The 19726-nt window shown below is 46.5% G+C and overlaps 1 protein-coding gene across 9 annotated transcripts in view; it reads right to left on the bottom strand.

The window, feature by feature from the left end:
• Window positions 1-19365, bottom strand: part of CCDC91 (coiled-coil domain containing 91) — a 108614-nt gene extending 89249 nt beyond the window's left edge. Inside the window, exons 1-3 of one of the 9 annotated variants that reach the window (XM_035137621.2) lie at window positions 19319-19365; window positions 4528-4571; window positions 3773-3851 (exon numbers count right to left, since the gene is read on the bottom strand). In XM_035137621.2, the coding sequence (XP_034993512.1) occupies window positions 3773-3851; window positions 4528-4557 (109 nt within the window). In that variant the 5' untranslated portion in view covers window positions 4558-4571; window positions 19319-19365. Of the gene's footprint in view, window positions 1-3772; window positions 3852-4527; window positions 4572-7973; window positions 19138-19318 lie in introns of those variants that run through there. The other 8 variants (XM_035137620.2, XM_035137615.2, XM_035137622.2 and 5 more) reach the window with 8 other exon arrangements.
• Window positions 19366-19726: the final 361 nt, after the last annotated feature.

Below are 19726 nucleotides of genomic sequence, written 5' to 3'. Positions count from 1 at the left end.
TGGAAGGAGTGAAAAGGGATCAAGGGGGTTAGAATGCTGTTAAGGTGACAGGAAGCAACGCCACAAATGAGGCACAGGAAACCATGGAGTGGAGTATGCTATTGCTCAACATGGAAAGCCCTGCCTTTTTCCATCTGGTTTCTGTACTTCCCAAAGATAATCTGATAAGTCATTTGCAGTAAAAGCGGCAAAGGAAGAAGCAGAAGCCTTAAGTGCACTCCCAAGTGTTCCTTGGCAAGCAAAGCCTTCGGTGAGCACCAATCAGCTGGCCAGAACTTACAGCAAGCTGCACAGGGATTGGCTGCATCATGGAGTTTCCGATAAGGTAATGTGCACAGACTAATTAAGCATTAAGCAAACGGTCTGTGAGCACCTAGAAAGGAACGCTGCGATCACTAAAAGTCAGCATGGGTTTCTGAAAAATAGGTCATGTCAGATTAATCTAATCTCATTTTTTGACAGAATTACAAGCCTGGTAGATGAAGGGAACGCTGTGGATGTAGCCTATCTTGATTTCAGCAAGGCCTTTGACAAGGTGCCCCATGGTATTCTTGTAAAGAAGCTGGTAAAATGCGGGCTAGACAATGCTAGCATTCAGTGGATTTGTAACTGGCTGTCACGGTCCGGTCGGCGGGCGTCAGGACCAGAGGCAAGATGGTGGTGTAGAAGCAGGAACAGGTGCAGGGCTGAGGGTCCAGCAGCAGGCAGTCGCAGGGTCAAGGAGCAAGGCAGAGGCGAAGGTCTGGGAGTCAAGGAGCAAGGCGTCGGCAAGGCGAAGGTCCAAGGAGCAAGGAGCAAGGCGAAGGTTCAAGGAACAAGAAGCAAGGCGAAGGTCCAAGGAGCAAGGAGCAAGGCGAAGGTCCAAGGAGCAAGGAGCAAGGCGAAGGTCCAAGGAGCAAGGAGCAAGGCGAAGGTCCAAGGAGCAAGGAGCAAGGAGCAAGGCGAAGGTTCAAGGAACAAGAAGCAAGGCGAAGGTCCAAGGAGCAAGGCGAAGGTTCAAGGAACAAGAAGCAAGGCGAAGGCTCAAGGAACACGAAGCAAGGCGAAGGCTCAAGGAACACGAAGCAAGGTGACGGTCCACAGGTCGAGGAGCAAGACGAAGGCAAAGCAAGGGTCCAAGGAGCAAGGAGCAAGGCGAAGGATCAAGGAACAAGAAGCAAGGCGAAGGTCCACGGAGCAAGGATCAATACGTCGGCAAGGCAAGGGTCCACGGAGCAAGGATCAAGACGTCGGCAAGGCAAGGGTCCATGGAGCCAGAATCAAGGCGTCGGCAAGGCAAGGGTCCACGGAGCAAGGATCAAGACGTCGGCAAGGCAAGGGTCCAAGGAGCACGGCGGCAACAAGGCAAGGGTCCAAGGAGCAGGAGGCCAGATGCAACCAGGCAGGGATAGCGTTGCTGTGGCAAAGAGCTGAAGGGAAATGCTGAGCTTTTATCCCTCCCAGCTCCTGCCACCAGGTGCAGTGAAGTATCAAGTGGCCTCACCTGAGTGACCACTCCTTGCCTCTCCAGCACAAGCTGAGATCTTCACCTGTGTGGCCACGCCTTGCTTCTCCAGCACAAGCTGAGGCAGGCCCCAGTCCTGCAATGCACTAAAGGCCCCAGAGCCTAACTCCTGCCCATACTCCTGACACTGGCTTACTGACCGAACCCAAAGGGTGCTCATCAATGGCTCCTCTTCATACTGGAGAGTAGTGACTAGTGGGGTGCCACAGGGTTCTGTCTTGGGCCCAGTCTTATTCAACATCTTTATCAATGACTTGGATGATGGGCTTGAGGGCATCCTGAGCAAGTTTGCAGATCACACCAAATTGGGAGGGGTGGCTAATACCCCAGAGGACAGGATCACACTTCAGAATGACAACTGGGCCAAAGCAAACAAGATGAATTTTAACAAGGAGAAATGTAAAGTACTACACTTGGGCAAATACAGGATGGGAGACACCTGGCTTGAGAGCAGTACATGTGAAAAGGATCTAGGAGTCTTGGCAGACCACAAACTTGACATGAGTCAACAGTGTGATGCAGCAGCTAAACAGGCCAATGCAATTCTGGGCTGCATCAATAGGAGTATAGCATCTAGATCAAGGGAAGTAATAGTACCACTGTATTCTGCTCTGGTCAGACCTCACCTGGAGTACTGTGTCCAGTTCTGGGCACCACAGTTCAAGAAGGATACTGACGAGCTGGAACGTGTCCAGAAGAGGGCAACCAAAATGGTCAAAGGCCTGGAAACGATGCCTTATGAGGAACGGCTTAGGGAGCTGGGTATGTTTAGCCTGGAGAAGAGAAGGTTAAGGGGTGATATGATAGCCATGTTCAAATATATAAAAGGATGTCATATAGAGGAGGGAGAAAGGTTGTTTTCTGCTGCTCCAGAGAAGCGGACACGGAGCAATGGATTCAAACTACAAGAAAGAAGATTGCACCTAAACATTAGGAAGAACTTCCTGACAGTAAGAGCTGTTCGGCAGTGGAATTTGCTACCAAGGAGTGTGGTGGAGTCTCCTTCTTTGGAGGTCTTTAAGCAGAGGCTTGACAGGCATATGTCAGGAATGCTTTGATGGTGTTTCCTGCTTGGCAGGGGTTTGGACTGGATGGCCCTTGCCCTCTCTTCCAACTCTATGATTCTATGACATGTGACTGTCTGATTAGATTATCTGTCTGGAAACTGTAGAAATGGCTTCCTTTCCTTTCCTTTCCTAAAGAAGCTGCACAACTGTGAGTTGAACTCCATAAAAACAGGATTTTTCCCCTTTGCAAGGTAAGCTGCACAACTGTGAGCTGATCCTCAAAAAAATGGAGCCTTCCCCCTTTGCAAAAAAAACCTGCACAACTGTGAGCTGATCCCCCCAAAACGGGCCGTTTCCCATTTGCAAAAGAAGCTGCACAACTTTGAGCTGATCCCAAAAACAACAACAACAGGGCTTTCCCTTTTTCTCCTCTAAAAATTAGGTGCGTCTTTTGGTCGGGTACATCTTATGGAGCGAAAAATACAGTAGCTTTTAGTTGCTATTTTGTAACTATTGTTTTATATTGATTTGTTAATCATATGACTTATGTTGTAATTGTAATGTTTATTCTCTGTTTTATTATGCTATTGTTACTTATTGTTTGTAAGCTGCTTTGAATGAAAAGTGGCACAGAAATACAATAAATCAAATAAAATCAAAGCTTTAAACTATTGCTAGGACCAGAATTAATTAGAAATATATAGTGGAAATACTAGAATGAATTTCACATCCAATTACATAATTCATGCCAATAGTAAAAGCAAAAGATTCTTAAGGTATCAAATATGATAAATCAGCATAAAACCTGTACAAATGCTAACACTGCCTCTTCTTGTAAATTATGGTTAACAACTAAAAAGAGTAAGTCAAGTAGGTATATGTTTGCATTCAAAAAAATCCATTCCTTAAATTCTATCCATTTAAGATGAAATGACTATCAATGTCAGAAGCATTAAGCTACAGAATACATTATGTTCGACATTAGACTTTCACAGTAGCACCAGACCCACACAAAAATGTTTATGACAGCTGTTGCTTTTCAGTAACGAAACTGCAAACTAGCACTAAATAGAGAAGTTACAAATGTACATTTATCAAGGAGTATGCTTTAAAATTACAGTAATTACACTATAAATAGTCTCCAAGGTCATTTCAATAGTAGCCATGGACAACAACAAAAGGGTTCAGAGTTCATGGACATATTCCAGATGCCCTAATTTAAACTGGTAAAGTAAAAGCTGATTTTGCTAGTTCTCTCTACCTGTAGTAAATGCTGCCCAAGGAATAGCTGGAGAAGTAACTGGGGGTTCACCATTTCCATCCTTAAAGTTTTCGGCGGCCTGAAAATACAAGGCATATTATTAGTGTTTAAGACGTGGACTTTCCAGCACCACGTCCTGATCAGCACATTACATTTCTTGTACAGTACATTGTTGCATACCATATTAGTTTAAACATGTTTTTGCCATGCGCTTGAAGATATTAAATCCCTCCCCACCGCCCCGGCTCAATGTGAAGGGACTGCAAATGAGAGATTCCATTATGTTAATCCAGTCACATGGGCAACAACAGAAGACATTTCCCACTCGGTGCTCATTGCGATATCACATCTCTATTGCTGCAACCTCCACATGATTCCTCTTCCACAACTGTTACATGGGTGCCATGGTAGCCATGCTCCTTGGGACTACGGCAGTGCATTCTATGTTGGGTTGCCCTTGAAGCTGGAAGCGGGGAATTGAGAAAACCCCGGCCGCGCACCTGTTTAAATGCAACAGGCCACACCCCCAGGCCGCCCAGATTGGCCGGTCTGGCTGATGACGCGCCCAGAATTCCCCCAATCGCACAGGGGCTGGGAACGGGAGGGCACGGGACTGTCCGCAACACCACCTTGCAAAGCGGAAGTGGCTTTATTTAAGAAGAGACTTTTAATTTAATTATTTAAGATTAAACATTAATAAGTTAGTTTAACACTGCATTAACTGAATGCTTACAGACTATTTCTTAGCTCCATACCTCAAAACCTCCAAAGTCGTCATCATCCATTTTCCTGGAAATACCTAGAGAACAATATAAGATGTTCATTTATAAATCTTTACCATTCATTAATAATCCTCTTTCTCTTTAATCTCTGAAATAACAAGTGATAAACATGTCCTTGAAATTCCCTCCTCAGTTTACATCTAAATTATAATAAAAAACACACAGTGTTTTTGATTCACACTTTACTAAAGATCGACAGGTAGGTGTGGTTTTAAGTGGGTAGAACTTTGTATTGTGATTTATAAGGATTGGTTCCAAGAGGGAGATCATGTGTCCAGGTGTTAAAATATAGAGAACATCACCCCCTTGCATGTATGCAACTCTGCTTGCATGTATTCAAACACAGGGCAGCCAATCCCATTTTGCTGTCTGAAGCCAAACGGGAAGGTGTCATTCGCCCCACCCCCCGGCAAAGCCTCACTTACTGGGACTGAACAGCGATAGTTTCCAGCAAGATCTCGCTGGGAGCCACTGCCAGTTCTCCTCAGTTATCCAGCAGTGGCATCAGGGGCTGGCAAAACACCACCCCATGCAATTCCACCGTCCAAGGCAGCTGCCTCATGGAGTCTACCTCATGGACTCAAACAATAAGATCTCCAGTGGAGCACTTCCAGCAGGTGACCCCAGCATCTGGGCTGGGCTGGGCTGCTACTGGTGAGAGGGTGTCAACTTTCCAGTTGTCAAACACTCTCCCCAAAGACATTTGACTGGCACCTACTTTATAGTTTTTTCAGCCCCAAGCAAACTTCAGACTGTTTTAGATACAATTTCAATCCTACTGACTGTTTAATGTCTTTGATGGTACCGTATAATCTTTATCACTTCAAACTTTGAACACCACTTTGGAAGATTGCAGACCAGAAAAATGATATAACGTAAAGTACACTTAAAATACTTTATGTAGTCAGCTTTAAACCATTTGTTCAGTAAGGAGGGTAAACAGGTTTTTCTCAATGTTTAAGCAAGAATTCTCAAACTCTATAAACCACCAAGAACCCTCAGGACAAGGAGGAACAATAAGTTAATAATTCAACTGGAGGGGAGTAACTGAGAGTAGGATGTTTGTCTTATAATGAAATCTACAATTGATGCACCAAGTCTGCACACTTGGAAACAGTTACGGAAAAATGTTCCACACCAAACAATTAACATTAGTTGTTTTTGTTAATTGATTAATTCTTTGCTGGTACTTAACCTTCCTAGAGCTCAACTCTATTCAGAGAAGTTCAAACAATCTATGTTGAAGATGGAACACCAGAAGTGCAGGTACACCCTTGTGCAAATTAACTGAAACAAAGCATGTTTTCTATCTTATTCGTAATCCTGTACTCAAAAAAACACGAAAAGCCAGTTGATCATTATGGTTTCAGAAGCCTGCAGCCAACAGAAGGAATGATGCGCTCACCACAATATACTGAGCTTCTACGAAAGAGTTATTCCAGAGCTGGAAAAGAGGTATCCTGACGGGGCTGGGATATTGCAGCAGGACCTAGCCCCCTGTCACACATCGAAAGTGGTGAAGAAATTCAGGACAGAGCAGCAAATACAGGTACTTGATTGGCCAGGGAATTCCCCGGACGTAAATCCCATGGATTTACGACTGTACAACTATGGAGAAGCTCATTCAGGCGCTGATTCAAGTGTGGTACAGGCATCCGAAAATCAACAGTGACTGTTCAAAACTAGCAGACTCCATGCCAAACTGTGTTCAAATGCTGCTTAAAAATAGTGGAGGTCATATCCATTACTAATGTTCATATATGAAACAAATTTTTTTAAAAAAATTCTTCCAGTAGGACCTTAGAGACCAACTAAGTTTGTCATTGGTATGAACTTTCGTGTGCATGCACACTTCTTCAGATACAATATAATGTTCGTATATGTGAGTTTTGTACATGTATATGTGAGTTTTGTAAAATAAACTAAATTGTTTGTTTCAATTAATTTGCACAAGGGTGTATGTAGAACATGTCTGAAAACCAGAACCTCTTAGATGGTGGTAATTAAAGAAATGGAGGTAATCAGAGGAGATGTCCTGCCAGTGAGCTCACTTGCTATCCAACCTGGTTATGCCAAAGATAGATAATTGATAACACATTTATTAAAAGCTTCATGTATCGGTTATAACTGGGGGGGAAATCCAGTTTTCCAGCACTGGGTGATTGGGTATCTAGAGTATTGGTGGAGGGTGGAGTTTTCAAATGATAAAATTGATGAATTTAGTCAAGAGAAGAGAGAGCAGACTCAGTGATCAATTCATTGAAAAATTGAGAGGCTGTTATATATTGGTTAAAGCAAATATCAAATATTATAATAAGTTTATAAATTAAATATCAGGTACCATTTATTTCTTACTGGGGTTTTTCCTTGTTAAGTACTTAATCATTTAAGTATTAGACTGTACTACCATGATATCACTATTATCACATGTGTACACATGTTTATGTATAATATATAAACTCAAGTATAATAATTTTGTGGCACAGTAGTAGTAAATATGTTAGTAAAAGTCCATTTTCATATTTATATTTACTCTGAAATCTTAAGTTTTGTGCACCAGGGATGGAAATATTTTTACATTCTCTGTTGCTGTTCAAAATTGGCACAGCAGCTCATTGCAGTAATGTTTCCTGCTTTTCACATTGCCTCTTAGCTTTCCTGGTGGGTTTAGCACAAACTACAGCTTTAAACACGACTGTGGTGAGTGTCTGCCCCCACAAACGTTTCTCCCGAAGTTTCATTAAAAGGGTTCATTTACATTTTGGAAGCTGATTGGTACACTCATGACTTTTGTGGCTATTGCCAGATATATTTTTAACTAAAGCACTCTTGCTTCTTTGGAAAAATTCTAAGTTTTGAACTCTGCTAATGAAGATAAATTCAGCCATGAGTTGACCATGGAAAAGTTGGTGGATTATATACATGGGCTCCCTGGTATCTAGTCAAAATAAATAATATCAAGCTATTCAACTAGTGGCTTAGAAAGTTAAGTTGTATTTGAACCAAAAATAATCCTTCCTAAAGCAGGGATGGGAAGTTCTTTTGATGGGCTGCATCTTCCCATGGAAAGTGGGAGTGAATGGGAATTCCAGAAGTAGGCAGGACCAAACACAGTCACACAACCTGCAGAACAACAGCGCTTGGTAGCTAAAGATAATTTTCAATTAGTAGCCCCCTCCACAAATCTTTTAAGTAAGTAAGATTTTTACTAAACTGGAAGGTAACCAGCTACCTTCCTATTTAGAAGATGACTCTAAAAGCACTTATCTTGAAATTCACTTCTTTCACAGAAACAATTACATCCGCTCTAGAAAAAGCAATTAATTACTACATTGTCTGGAGGTTTTCAATGCAGTTATCCAATGTCTACCCACTATCCCAGTTGTCACCATTCCATCTTTAAAAGATATGAGGATTACCATGGACATAATCTGTCCAGGCATTGGCATACCCTCCTGAAGTTTCAGAACAACAGTTGATGTTCCATCTTCCCAAGCTTTGTCCAGAATCAACCTGGAATGGGACTTTTCCCAGCACAAGGGCACCATCTTGTGGACATACAAGCTCACTTGGAGACTGGTGTGTGCAGACCCTATAGAGTTGCAAAAGAAGGAATCTTCAGAAAGTGGTGGAACTACCAACAGAATATTATTATTTACTGGTCATTCAGAATGAGGATGTTTCCTTTCACATTGAAGAGTTGCCTTTTCAGGTCATGGAATAATGTAGAAGAACTGTGAACTCTCAAACCAGATGAGCCAATCAAATTCTTCTCACCTAATATGGGTCTAGGTTTCACTGGGTTTCTTTCTTGGAGGAATGTGTAGTAGTCAGTTGCTATACATCAGGATTGGAGAGTTTTGTTCTTTTGAAAAAGCTCCCAAGAATGGTGGCCAATTATTTTATAGCATATTTTGATTATCTGGGGAATCTTAAATGTCATCAGGAACTAATCCAGTTCAAATGTAGCATGCAAGTTATCCGTCTCTAAAATAAGCATCCTAGCACATGGGTACAGTAAATATATAGCTACCGTAATTTATTTCCAAGTGCCACAATGCCAGAACTTAAAATGTTACATTATTTGATACTAATGTCTGGGTTTAGTCCATAAAGCGATTTTAAAAAACCAAAACCTTTCTACCTTTAGTCCAAAAGAAAGATCTTAAATGAAATTGTAAACAGAACCTGGAAAGGAACGGAAATTGGGGGGGGGGGGGACTTCCCAAAATTTCAAGTAATTGTTTCCAATTCCAGGTGCCTCCACACTAAACCCTTAAAACTGACCCAATCTTAAGCTATTGTTACAGCATCAAAGCAACAACAACATATGACTATAAAAAGTTTAAATGTAAGGATTTTAAGTATCATTTTAAAAAGTTAAAATCTAGTACATAGACATCAACTTGATATTATCTTGAAATTTGTAATGGAGATATTTTAAGAAAATATCTGAAAATACCCAAGAAATCTGTGTGAAATGTAATTCAAAAATATGTGGTAAGGGTACACCCAGCTACTTTAAATGAATTCAAATCACTAGGGCCTGATGAGCTGCACCAAGATGTACAAAAGGACTGGAGGTGGGCAAATGTTGTCCCCATCTTCAAAAGGGGGGCGAGAGAAGTCCCAGGTAACTACCAACCAGGAAAGGTCCTAGAACACTCAGTCTGTGAACACTTAGAAAAGGATGCTGTGATTACCAAGACCCTGCATGGGTTTCTCAAGAACAAGTCATGCCATACAAATCTCATTTCTTTTCATGATAGAGTTACAAGCTTGGTGGATCAGGGGAATGCTGTGGACATAGTGTATCTTGATTTCAGTAAGGCTTTTGTCAGCACTGTTAAACAGAAAGCTGTGCAATGGAGCTCTCTTCCCAATCCTTCCAACCTGATGCTGGAAGAGAGAAGTCCTCTACTTTCAATCTCCATAGGCCAAGTAGTGGCAGACTCTCTCTGCAAAAGCAGAGGAATCAAATCCACATTTGGTTTATTTGATCCAGAAACTAAGCCTCCAACAATACAGAGATCACTTGTACTAAAAATGTATACTGACTATACTTTTAAAGTATTTTTTCAAAATTATTAATTCACAGAACTGTGGATACACTGGGCTTTTTAAAAAAGAAAACAATTACTTGCATCATAGTTTACAAGGAGGCAAATACATCATGAATTAATTTCAGGTTTGAATGAGAAAAGAATGGGGACTTGGATGTTTCTGAACTAGAATCACAAACTTTTCACAATTAATACTCACACTTCCGAAGAATAATAACAAATACAAAACAAAATCAAGGTCCTGACACAAATCTTCTTGATTGGCTTGGAATATCCATTCATGCACCATGATATGCAATCACATCTTGCAAACCTGCACAGATTTTCCCACATTCTCAAACAATTCTCAAGTGTTTGTATGGCTCATAGCTTTAGCAGTTTGCTCTGGTATACGTGACTAAAGACAGGGTAGGATCCTACAACTCAGTTAATTTGCAGTTTATGTATGTGTAAGTGTAGGGGTGTTGTTACGGCTACTCTTGAGTAACAACGTCCGAGTCTGCTCTGTCTTTAATAGTTTTATTGTATTTATAGTATTTACAGTGCAGATAGCAAAAAAAAATGACCTCTCGGTCACTCACAGAATCCGGGAGTGGACGTTTCCGGCTACGGGACCAGCATAAGAGTTTGGGCACCCCAAAACGCCTCCTCTCGACCTTACGTTTGGTTGCGCACCTCAACTCTGGCGCCGGAAGGGGCTGCCTGCTCCCCTCCCCCTCTTGGTCCTAGCAGTGCAGGGGCTCTCCCACATCGCTGAGCCCTGACATCTCCGCCCTGCTCACTTCCTGATTCCCCTCACCTGACCCACTGCTGCTGCTCTCACTGGGCGAAGTGCTGGTCAGCAAGAGGGGAATAATAATAATAATAATAATCTTATTTATACCCCGCCCTTCCCAGTCAAGACCGGGCTCAGGGCAGCTAACAACAAAAATATCAAAGCAAGCATAAAAGAAACAATTCAGATTAAATACAATGTTAAAATTCAAGTTTAAAATTAGGCATCTACAAGTGGAACCTCATTTAAATATCTGTAGGATAAAACCTTAGGAGGGTAACACCGGGGTCAGACTGAGTCAGTCCAAAGGCCAAGCGGAACAGCTCTGTCTTGCAGGCCCTACGAAAAGATCACAACTCCTGTTGTGCCTTAAGTCTCCTGAGAAAGAGTGTTCCACCAGGTCGGGGCTAGTACTGAGAAGGCCCTGGTCCTGGTCGAGGCCAGTCTAACCACCTTGTGACTTGGGATCTCCAGTATGTTATTATTTGTGGACCTTAATGTCCTCTGCGGGGAATACCGGGAGAGGCGGTCCCGTAGGTACGAGGGTCCTAAGCCGCATAAGGCTTTAAAGGTCAAAACCAGCACCTCAAACCTGACCCTGTACTCCACCGGGAGCCAGTGCAGCTGGTAAAGCACTGGATGAATGTGATCCCACGGCGAGGACCCCGTAAGGAGTCTCGCCGCGGCATTCTGCACCCACTGGAGTTTCTGGGTCAGTTTCAAGGGCAGCCCTGCGTAGAGCAAGTTACAATAATCAATAATCAAGAGGCTCCCTGTAGGAAAGCCCCCTGACATCCACCTCCCTTCATGTCCCCCTCCCCTCTCGAGGCAGGTTGCCCCATGGGCAAAGGTGGAAACCCCTCAAACGATGTGTCCGGATCAGTAGCAGCGAACAATTGCTGCCAGTCTGTTTCCTCCTGTGAGCTACTAGGGAAGCCTCTGAAAGACCCCTCCCCCTCATCCGTGAATACTGCTTCCCACCCCCACATCCCTCAGGGCTGTGGGGTTTCTTCCCATTCTTCTTCAACACACACTGACTCGCTCTCCAGGAAACCTTTGAAGTCCTCTTTGCTATCTGTGGGTGCAAACACCTCCCCCACCCACATTCTCGGCGGTTTGTGTCTGTGAGGGAATAGCACATGAAATTGTACCACTAGAAATTCCTCCTCTACGCTTTCCACCGGTACCCAGGCATTGTCTGAAGCAGGAGCCCCCTCCCATGCTACCAAGTACTCCAACCCTTCAGTTCCCCACCTGGAGTCCAGAATCTCTGTTACTTCATTGTCCAGTTCCTCCTCCACCATGGACGGTGGGGGGGCGCCTCCCGTTTCCTCCCTTTGGAACCAGTGCCCTTCCCTGTAAGAGGAGAGCAAGGACCTATGATATACCGGGTGTATCCTCATGGATTCAGGCAACTGCAACTTGAAAGCTACTGGGTTGATCTGCTGTAGCACCTTGAAAGGTCCCAGCCTTCTGGGAGCCAACTTCTTTTGTGGCCCCTGGGTGGGGAGTCCCTCTGAGGACAGCCAGACCTGGTCCCCCTCCCTGATTACCTCCCCTGGCCTCCTGTACCGATCTGCCCCCCTCTTATAGGCTTCCTTGGCCCTTTCCAGGTTTTCCTTGAGCTGCTGGTGTATCACCTCCATTTCTTCCACCCATTCCTCTGCTGCGGGAACCTCCCCCTCTTTCATCCTTCCCCCGGGAAAGGCTTGTGGGTCCTGCCCATAATTGGCATTAAAGGGCGTGGTTCCTGTCAAACATGTACCGCATTATTGTATGCGAACTCTGCCAGAGGCAACCTATCTACCCAATCATTCTGCCTCTGATTGACATAGCATCTTAAGTACTGCTGTTAAGATTGCATTTGCCCCCTCAGATTGGCCATTGGTCTGGGGATGGCACGCAGTGGAAAGGCTCACGTCTATGTGTAACAGGCTCATAAGCTTACGCCAGAAACGGAAAGTGAACTGCCTGCCACGATCTGAAATCACCCTTGAAGGTAACCCATGCAGCCTAAAAATATGTTCCACAAACAATTGGGCCATCTTCTCCGCCAACACTGCACATGCTACAAAGTGACACATCTTAGCCAGAAAGTCCACTATCACCAGGGCCGCAGTTTTACCCCTTGAGGGTGGCAGGTCTGTGATGAAATCTATGGACACCACTTCCCATGGCCTACTGGGTGTGGGTAAAGGCTCCAGAAACCCTGCTTGTGCCGCTCGCTCCCCCTTTGCTCACTGGCATGTGTCACAGCCTCTGACGTACTCCCTTATGTCTTCCCTCACCCTGGGCCACCAAAATTGCCTAGTGACCAATTGTGTGGTCTTCTCCCTTCCAAAGTGACCTGCTGTGGAGTTATCATGCAATTGCTTGAGTACGCGCCCCCGCAGGGCTTCCCTGGGCAGGTAAAGAGCACCCTGGCGAAAAAGTAACCCCCCCTTTCACCTCAAACCTTCCTCCTCCCCCTTCCCTTCCTGTAAGTCTCGCATCTTGGCTTGCGCAAAAGGGTCCTATTTGGTGCGCCAGACCAGTTCTGCTCCCCCCCCCACTGTACCCCATGTCCAGCTTCCTGGTGGGAACATGTGTCGGGCTATTGGTGGACCCTCATCCCCCATATACTCGGGTTTTCTGGATAGTGCATCTGCTCTGACATTCTGCTCCCCCGGGATACAGTGGATGGCAAAATTGAATTGGGAGAAAAAGTTCACCCATCTGATTCGACGCTGGTTGAGGACCCTGGCAGTTCTCCAAAACTAAAGATTCTTGTGATCCGTGTACACCTGGATGGGATGACGTGCCCCTACGAGGAAGTGTCTCCACTGTTTAAAGGCAGTGTGTATCGCAAGCAGCTCATGATCGAAGACTGTGTAATTCTGTTCCACCTGGTTTAGCTTGAGGGAGAAAAGGGCGCAGGGTTTCCACTCCCTGTTGGTGTCCGATTGCAACAAAATGGTGCCCACATCCGTCTCCACCCTGCACCCTGCACCCTGATGGGTGCGTCCGGCACCATGTGTAACAGATTTTGCTCTGACGCAAAGACTTTCTTAAGACTTTCAAACACCTGCTGCGCCTCCGGTGTCCACCTAAAACTCTTCTTGCCGCTCAAACAGTCAGTAATGGGCGCAGTCACATGGGAGAAATTATTGATAAACTTCCAGTAGAAGTTTGCTAAACTCATAAATTGCTGGACATCCTTCCGGTTTCACGGGCTCTGCCATTCCAGAACCGACTTCACCTTCGCCCTGTCCATAGCCAAACCCCTGTCAGACAGTTTGTAGCCCAAAAACTCCACCTCTGTGTGGAACACACACTTTTCCGGCTTCGCGTACAGCTGATGTTCCTTGAGCCTCTCTAACACCGCCCTGAGATCCTTCACGTGCTGTTCCTCACTCTCTGAATAGATCAGAATATCATCCAAAAAGGCGACACGGTTCTTGAACAGCAAGGATCCCAGGGTGTGGTGTATGAAGGCTTAGAAACACAGACTTCCTGCCTGTAAAGCAAACGGCATAACCAGGTACTCAAAGGCCCCCAGACCCCCCTGGTGGTACATGGTGGTTTTCCACTTATCTCCTTCCCTGACCCTTATCAGGTTGTACGCCCTGCGGAGATCCAACTTTATAAAAAAATTTCCCCTTCTCACCACATTCAACAGATCATCCACTCTTGGTATAGGGAACTCTATAGGCTCAGTCAGGGAATTGACAATTCTATAATCCACCACATCTAACCCATTCGCGCGTGTCCCCTTCCAGATGGTCAATGATGAAGGCCACCCTCTGCTGGTCGCCGGCAAATTCCCCCTCCTGCAATTTCAGGGCATAATTTATCTCTGTCCGAAAGCCCAAGTATTGCCGCGGATCACTGATGAATTTGTGCACCAGAGATGGTACCTTCCTTCCAAAGGCCCTGGGGCGGGCTATTGGGTCACCTTCCTCTGCTCATCCAGCCTGGCTTCCAGCAACGCTGCGTGCCCCTCGAGCTCCGCGGCCCGCTTGGTCACAGCCTCAAGTTGCTGTGCCAACTCCACCACCCGTGGCATGGCGTGCGCGGCTTGCTGTGCTGCCTTCTGCACTTCCTCCGAGCTCATCCTGGCGTTTTCCCCAAAAGCAGTCTCAAGGACTCCTGGATTGCTGTAGGGGTGTTGTGGCGGCTACTCTTGAGTAACAACGTCCGAGTCTGCTCTGTCTTTAAGAGTTTTATTGTGCATGGTATTTACAGTGCAGATAGCCAAAAAAGCATGACCTCTCAGTCACTCACAGAATCCGGGAGTGGACGTTTCCAGCTACGGGACCAGCATAAGAGTTTGGGCACCCCGAAACGCCTCCTCCCAACCTTACGTTTCATGGTGCGCCTTAACTCTGGCGCCGGAAGGGGCTGCCTGCTCCCCTCCACCTCTTGGTCCTGGCGGCGTAGGGGCTCTCCCATATCGCTGAGCCCTGACATCTCCGTCCTGCTCACTTCCTGATTCCCCTCACCTGACCCACTGCTGCTGCTCTCACTGGGCGAAGTGCTGGTCAGCAAGAGGGGAGGAGGCTCCCTGTAGGAAGGCCCCGTGATAGTAAGAGAACTAGATACACAGCCAGAGGTTTTAAAAAACAAAAACAAGCTTTTGCTGCTGCTGATTCCATAAGATAACTGCTTAACTTTTAAAAGATGGCTGCACTGCTGGCTAAGGAATAGTGGTACCTCAATAATGGTACCTCACTTGAGAAAATATTACATTAATGGCACCTCAATTCAGAAAGTATTGGTGAAACATGAGTGCAAAACACTGAAGGTGTTGGTGGAATAAAGCAGACTTCCTTTACATTTGGTGAAATTGTGTAAAGAGTAAAGAACTATGGTTCTGCTGAGATTTGATGTGTTCAATATAGCGAGTGGTTGCTGAACAACTCCAGGCACGCCTGGAAGAAGCAGACCATTTGGATCCCTTCCAGTCGGGATTCAGGCCTCATCATGGGACTGAAACTGCCTTGGTCGCACTGGATGATTATCTCTGGCAGGCTAGGGACAAAGGTGAGAGTTGCTTCCTAGTTCTCCTGGATCTCTCAGCGGATTTTGACACCATCGACCATAATATCCTTCTGGACCGTCTAGAGGGATTGGGAGCTGGGGGCACTGTCATGCAGTGTCCTCCTGGGCCGTGTTCAGAAAGTGGTGGGGGGGATGACTGTTCGGACCCCTGGGCTCTCACTTGTGGGGTGCCTCAGGGCTCTGTCCTCTCCCCCCATGCTTCTTAACATCTACATGCAGCCGCTGGGAGAGATCATGAGGGGGTTTGGGCTGGGTGTTCATCAGTATGCAGGTGATACCCAGCTCTACCTCTCTTTCAAATCAGAAGCAGTGAAGGTGGTGAAGGTCCTGTGTGAGTGCCTGGAGGCAGTTGGAAGATGGATGGCGGCTAACAGATTGAGGTTGAATCCTGACAAGACAGAAGTACTGTTTGTGGGGGACAGAAGGCGGGCAGGTGTCGAGGACTCCCTGGTCCTGAATGGGGTAACTGTGCCGCTGAAGGACCAGGTGCACAGCCTGGGAGTCATTCTGGACTCACAGCTGTCCATGGAGGCACAGGTCAGTTCTGTGTCCAGGGCAGCTGTCTATCAGCTCCATCTGGTACGCAGGCCGAGACCCTGCCTGCCTGCAGACTGTCTCACCAGAGTGGTGCATGCTCTAGTTATCTCCCGCTTGGACTACTGCAATGCGCTCTACGTGAGGCTACCTTTGAAAGTGACCCGGAAACTACAACTAATCCGGAATGCGGCAGCTAGACTGGTGACTGGGAGCGGCCGCCGAGACCACATAACACCGGTCTTGAAAAATCTACATTGGCTCCCAGTACGTTTCCGAGCACAGTTCAAAGTGTTAGTGCTGACCTTTAAAGCCCTAAATGGCCTCGGTCCAGTATACCTAAAGGAGCGTCTCCACCCCCATCATTCTGCCCGGACACTGAGATCCAGCACCGAGGGCCTTCTGGCGGTTCCCTCATTGCGAGAAGTGAGGTTACAGGGAACCAGGCAGAGGGTCTTCTCGGTAGTGGCGCCCGCCCTGTGGAACGCCCTCCCATCAGATGTCAAAGAGAAAACAGATACCAGATTTTTAGAAGACATCTGAAGGCAGCCCTGTTTAGGTTGGCTTTTAATGTTTAATAGATTATTTTATTTCATTTTTTCTGTTGGAAGCCGCCCAGAGTGGCTGGGAAAACCCAGCCAGATGGGCGGGGTATAAATGATAAATAATAATAATTATTATAATTATAATTATAGTACCTGTAGAAATCAGAGCCTGATAATAACAACGTAACTTTCATCTCCCTGACAAATGATATAGCCATTGATGATGCGCAGGAGATTTGCGGGACGCGGGTGGCAATGTGGGTTAAACCAATGAGCCTAGAGCTTGCCGATCAGAAGGTAGGCAGTTCGAATCCCCGCAATGGGTTGAGCTCCCGTTGCCCGGTCCCTGCCTCTGCCAACCTAGCAGTTCGAAAGCACCTCAAAATGCAAGCAGATAAATAGGTACCGCTCCGGCGGGAAGGTAAACGGCATTTCCGTGTTCTGCTCTGGTTTCGCCAGAAGCGGCTTAGTCATGCTGGCCACATGACCCGGAAGCTATACGCCGGCTCCCTCGGCCAATAATGCGAGATGAGCGCACAACCCCAGAGTCGGTCACGACTGGACCTAATGGTCAGGGGTCCCTTTACCTTTACCTAATGTGATTAAAGTAAAGATTAATCAGTGCAACTCCAATTTCATGATCCACTGGAAAAAAAACTTGAAAATTTGCTTCATCATAAAATTTAAACATTGCCGCATCAGCAGAACATAAAGAAAATGATCAAGGTGATGGTAAGCACATCTAGAGACTGCTTAATTTTACAACTGCTTAATGCCACAGGTGCTAGCCAAATAATATAAATATTAAATGTCCTATGGCACTGAGGCTTACAAAAGCTGGAGTACAGATGAACACTGTGGGGTCAGCAAAGAGGGATCAAAAGAGCAGGTCCACTGTCCCTCAGACCTTGTGGGGGGCCAGACTATATTTTGGGGGGGAAATGAACAAATTCCTATGCCCCACAAATAACCCAGAGATGCATTTTTAATAAAAGCACACATTCTACTCATGTAAAAAACACCAGGCAGGCCCCACAAATAACCCAGAGACACATTTTAAATAAAAGGGCACATTCTACTTATGTAAAAACACGCTGATTCCCGGACCGTCCACGGGCCAGATTTAGGTGGTGATTGGGCCGGATCCGGCCCCTGGGCCTTAGTTTGCCTACCCATGCTCTACATGAGGTCCCATATTTAAATTTGAAAATACATATCTATAAATGACTATCAAGTTATGCAGAACCTCAGAAATGTTGGCCATAATACTGATGTATTTTCCATTCTGCAGTGCCAAATCCAATGGCAATACATTTTGTCATTTTTTACTGTTACATTTGAGTCTTGCTGCTGAACAGAAACAAACATTCACTTTTGGGCCTGATGTGCAGTCAATTAATTGCTATGGATAAATATCAAGCCCTCTTTCTCTCTGGTGTCCTTAGGAGAAGAGGGGTAGAGGTGCAAGATGAGTTGGTGTCTGCTGGTGGCAATTAGAAGAGACTTCTCCAGTTTTCAGGGAAGTCTTGAGGAAGCCAGCACACTTTCATCCTTGTGAGGTGGCCGAAAGAGGTTATGAACTAGTTGTAGTCATTTCCACAAAGATCTTATGTTTCTGTTGCTGCAGTCCCTGACCACAAAAGCAACTGAAACATGGATGGTCTCTGTCATTGCTCTGTACAAAACAACTTGCTAAGCTTCCATGTTAACAAGATGCAATTCTCAACGGCCATAGAAAAGTTCTGCTGGAAGGTATTTTTGAAACAGCCCTACCTTGTCAGTGGTACTGGAGGGGATGGGTGTTACTCAGGTGCCAAGTCATAGCGGGTCACGTGTACAGTTCCCCAAAGAAGAAGAATGCCAGGCTACAAATATTTACCAAGAGCAAGAAGAATCTGCATATGTGGCCTCCAACATAGCATTGCAGGGGGTTAGACTAGATGGCCCTTGGGTACCTTCCAATTCTACAATTTTATGATGTACTTCAGCTTCCTGTTGCACATTCTCATCACCAGACAAAGATCCAGCTACAAGCAGATCAAATGCCCATTGACATGGAAAGGCAGAATACAAATAAACCATGGTGTTATTCCTGCACATATCTCTGCCTGAAAGCAAGGTTCCCTCCTGTGTCCCTTCCCTGCCCGAAACCTATGACACATGGCCACAAAACAAAATGCAATACTGTACAGCAAGGTGCGCCTGTTTCAATGATTGTTTAAAATGCAGCAGTGATTGCACAGATGCTTTCCATCCTGTTGCTAACCATTTTCTTACACTCTAACTTGTGCAAGTGATAATCAGGCATGGACTTATTCTGTAAGCCTCGTTTCTTCACAACCCACATTTCTACATGTCCATTTGCACCTGCTCTGTATAAAGCCTGTGACTTCCACCTTGCACATGCTCCAAGGGTTATGGCCATCTCTCTTACTTATGGTCGTGACTGCGTAATTGTCCATCCCACCTGGATATTCTCCCATGTATGGGAAATGAATGACATTTGAGGCTTGGGCGTAGAGGAAGGCAGCCTTTGAGAGGGGGCCGAGGAGAGAAACAACCTCGGGGGCGGGAAAGGGAGCGGGGGGGAGGGGACCCACGGGGGGGGAGGAGGAGAGGCCTCGCCGCCTCAAGGGAAGCAAACGGAGAGCCCCCCCCCCCCGGTACGGCTCCCGCCGCCGCCGCCTAACAGATCACGCTAAGGCCCGGAAGTTGAGGGGGGACGCAGATAGCCAGCTCCCCCCCCACCCGCCCGCCCAGGCAGAGAGGAATAGGGACCTCCTCGCCGTAACCGCCGCTCTCCTCACCTGCAAGCGCGATGCCGCCGACGTCGCCGACACCGCCTCTTCGGCCCGCCCCCTGGCCGGCGCGCGCATGCTCCGTGGCGCCTCTCGCCGCGCGGCCTGTCGGGGCCCGAGAGGGGGAGGGGAAGAGGGCGGTGGGGGAGGGGATGCCGGGAGGGGGGAGGGGTTCCCCCCAAGGGTCGGGCCTAGTGGGGGCTTTCCTTCCCTCCGCGTTCTGTTGGTTTCCCGCAGTCCCGCCGTGGGCTGAATCTGGCGGGGTTGTCCGCTGCCCAACGCCTCGGCGAGGGGAGGGGAGGGGAGCTCCGTTGGCCTTCGTGCCTCTCCCTGCCTAGCGAGGGGTCGCGGCTGCGGGAGCTGAGCCGGTTCGTGGATGGGGATCCGAAGGCAAGCAACTCAGCTGGCGGAATCCAC

Source organism: Zootoca vivipara, chromosome 5, assembly GCF_963506605.1.
Source record: "Zootoca vivipara chromosome 5, rZooViv1.1, whole genome shotgun sequence".
NCBI classification, from domain to species: Eukaryota; Metazoa; Chordata; class Lepidosauria; order Squamata; family Lacertidae; genus Zootoca; species Zootoca vivipara.
Note: the sequence above shows the minus strand (reverse complement) of the source record. Positions and strands in the feature narration are given on the sequence as shown.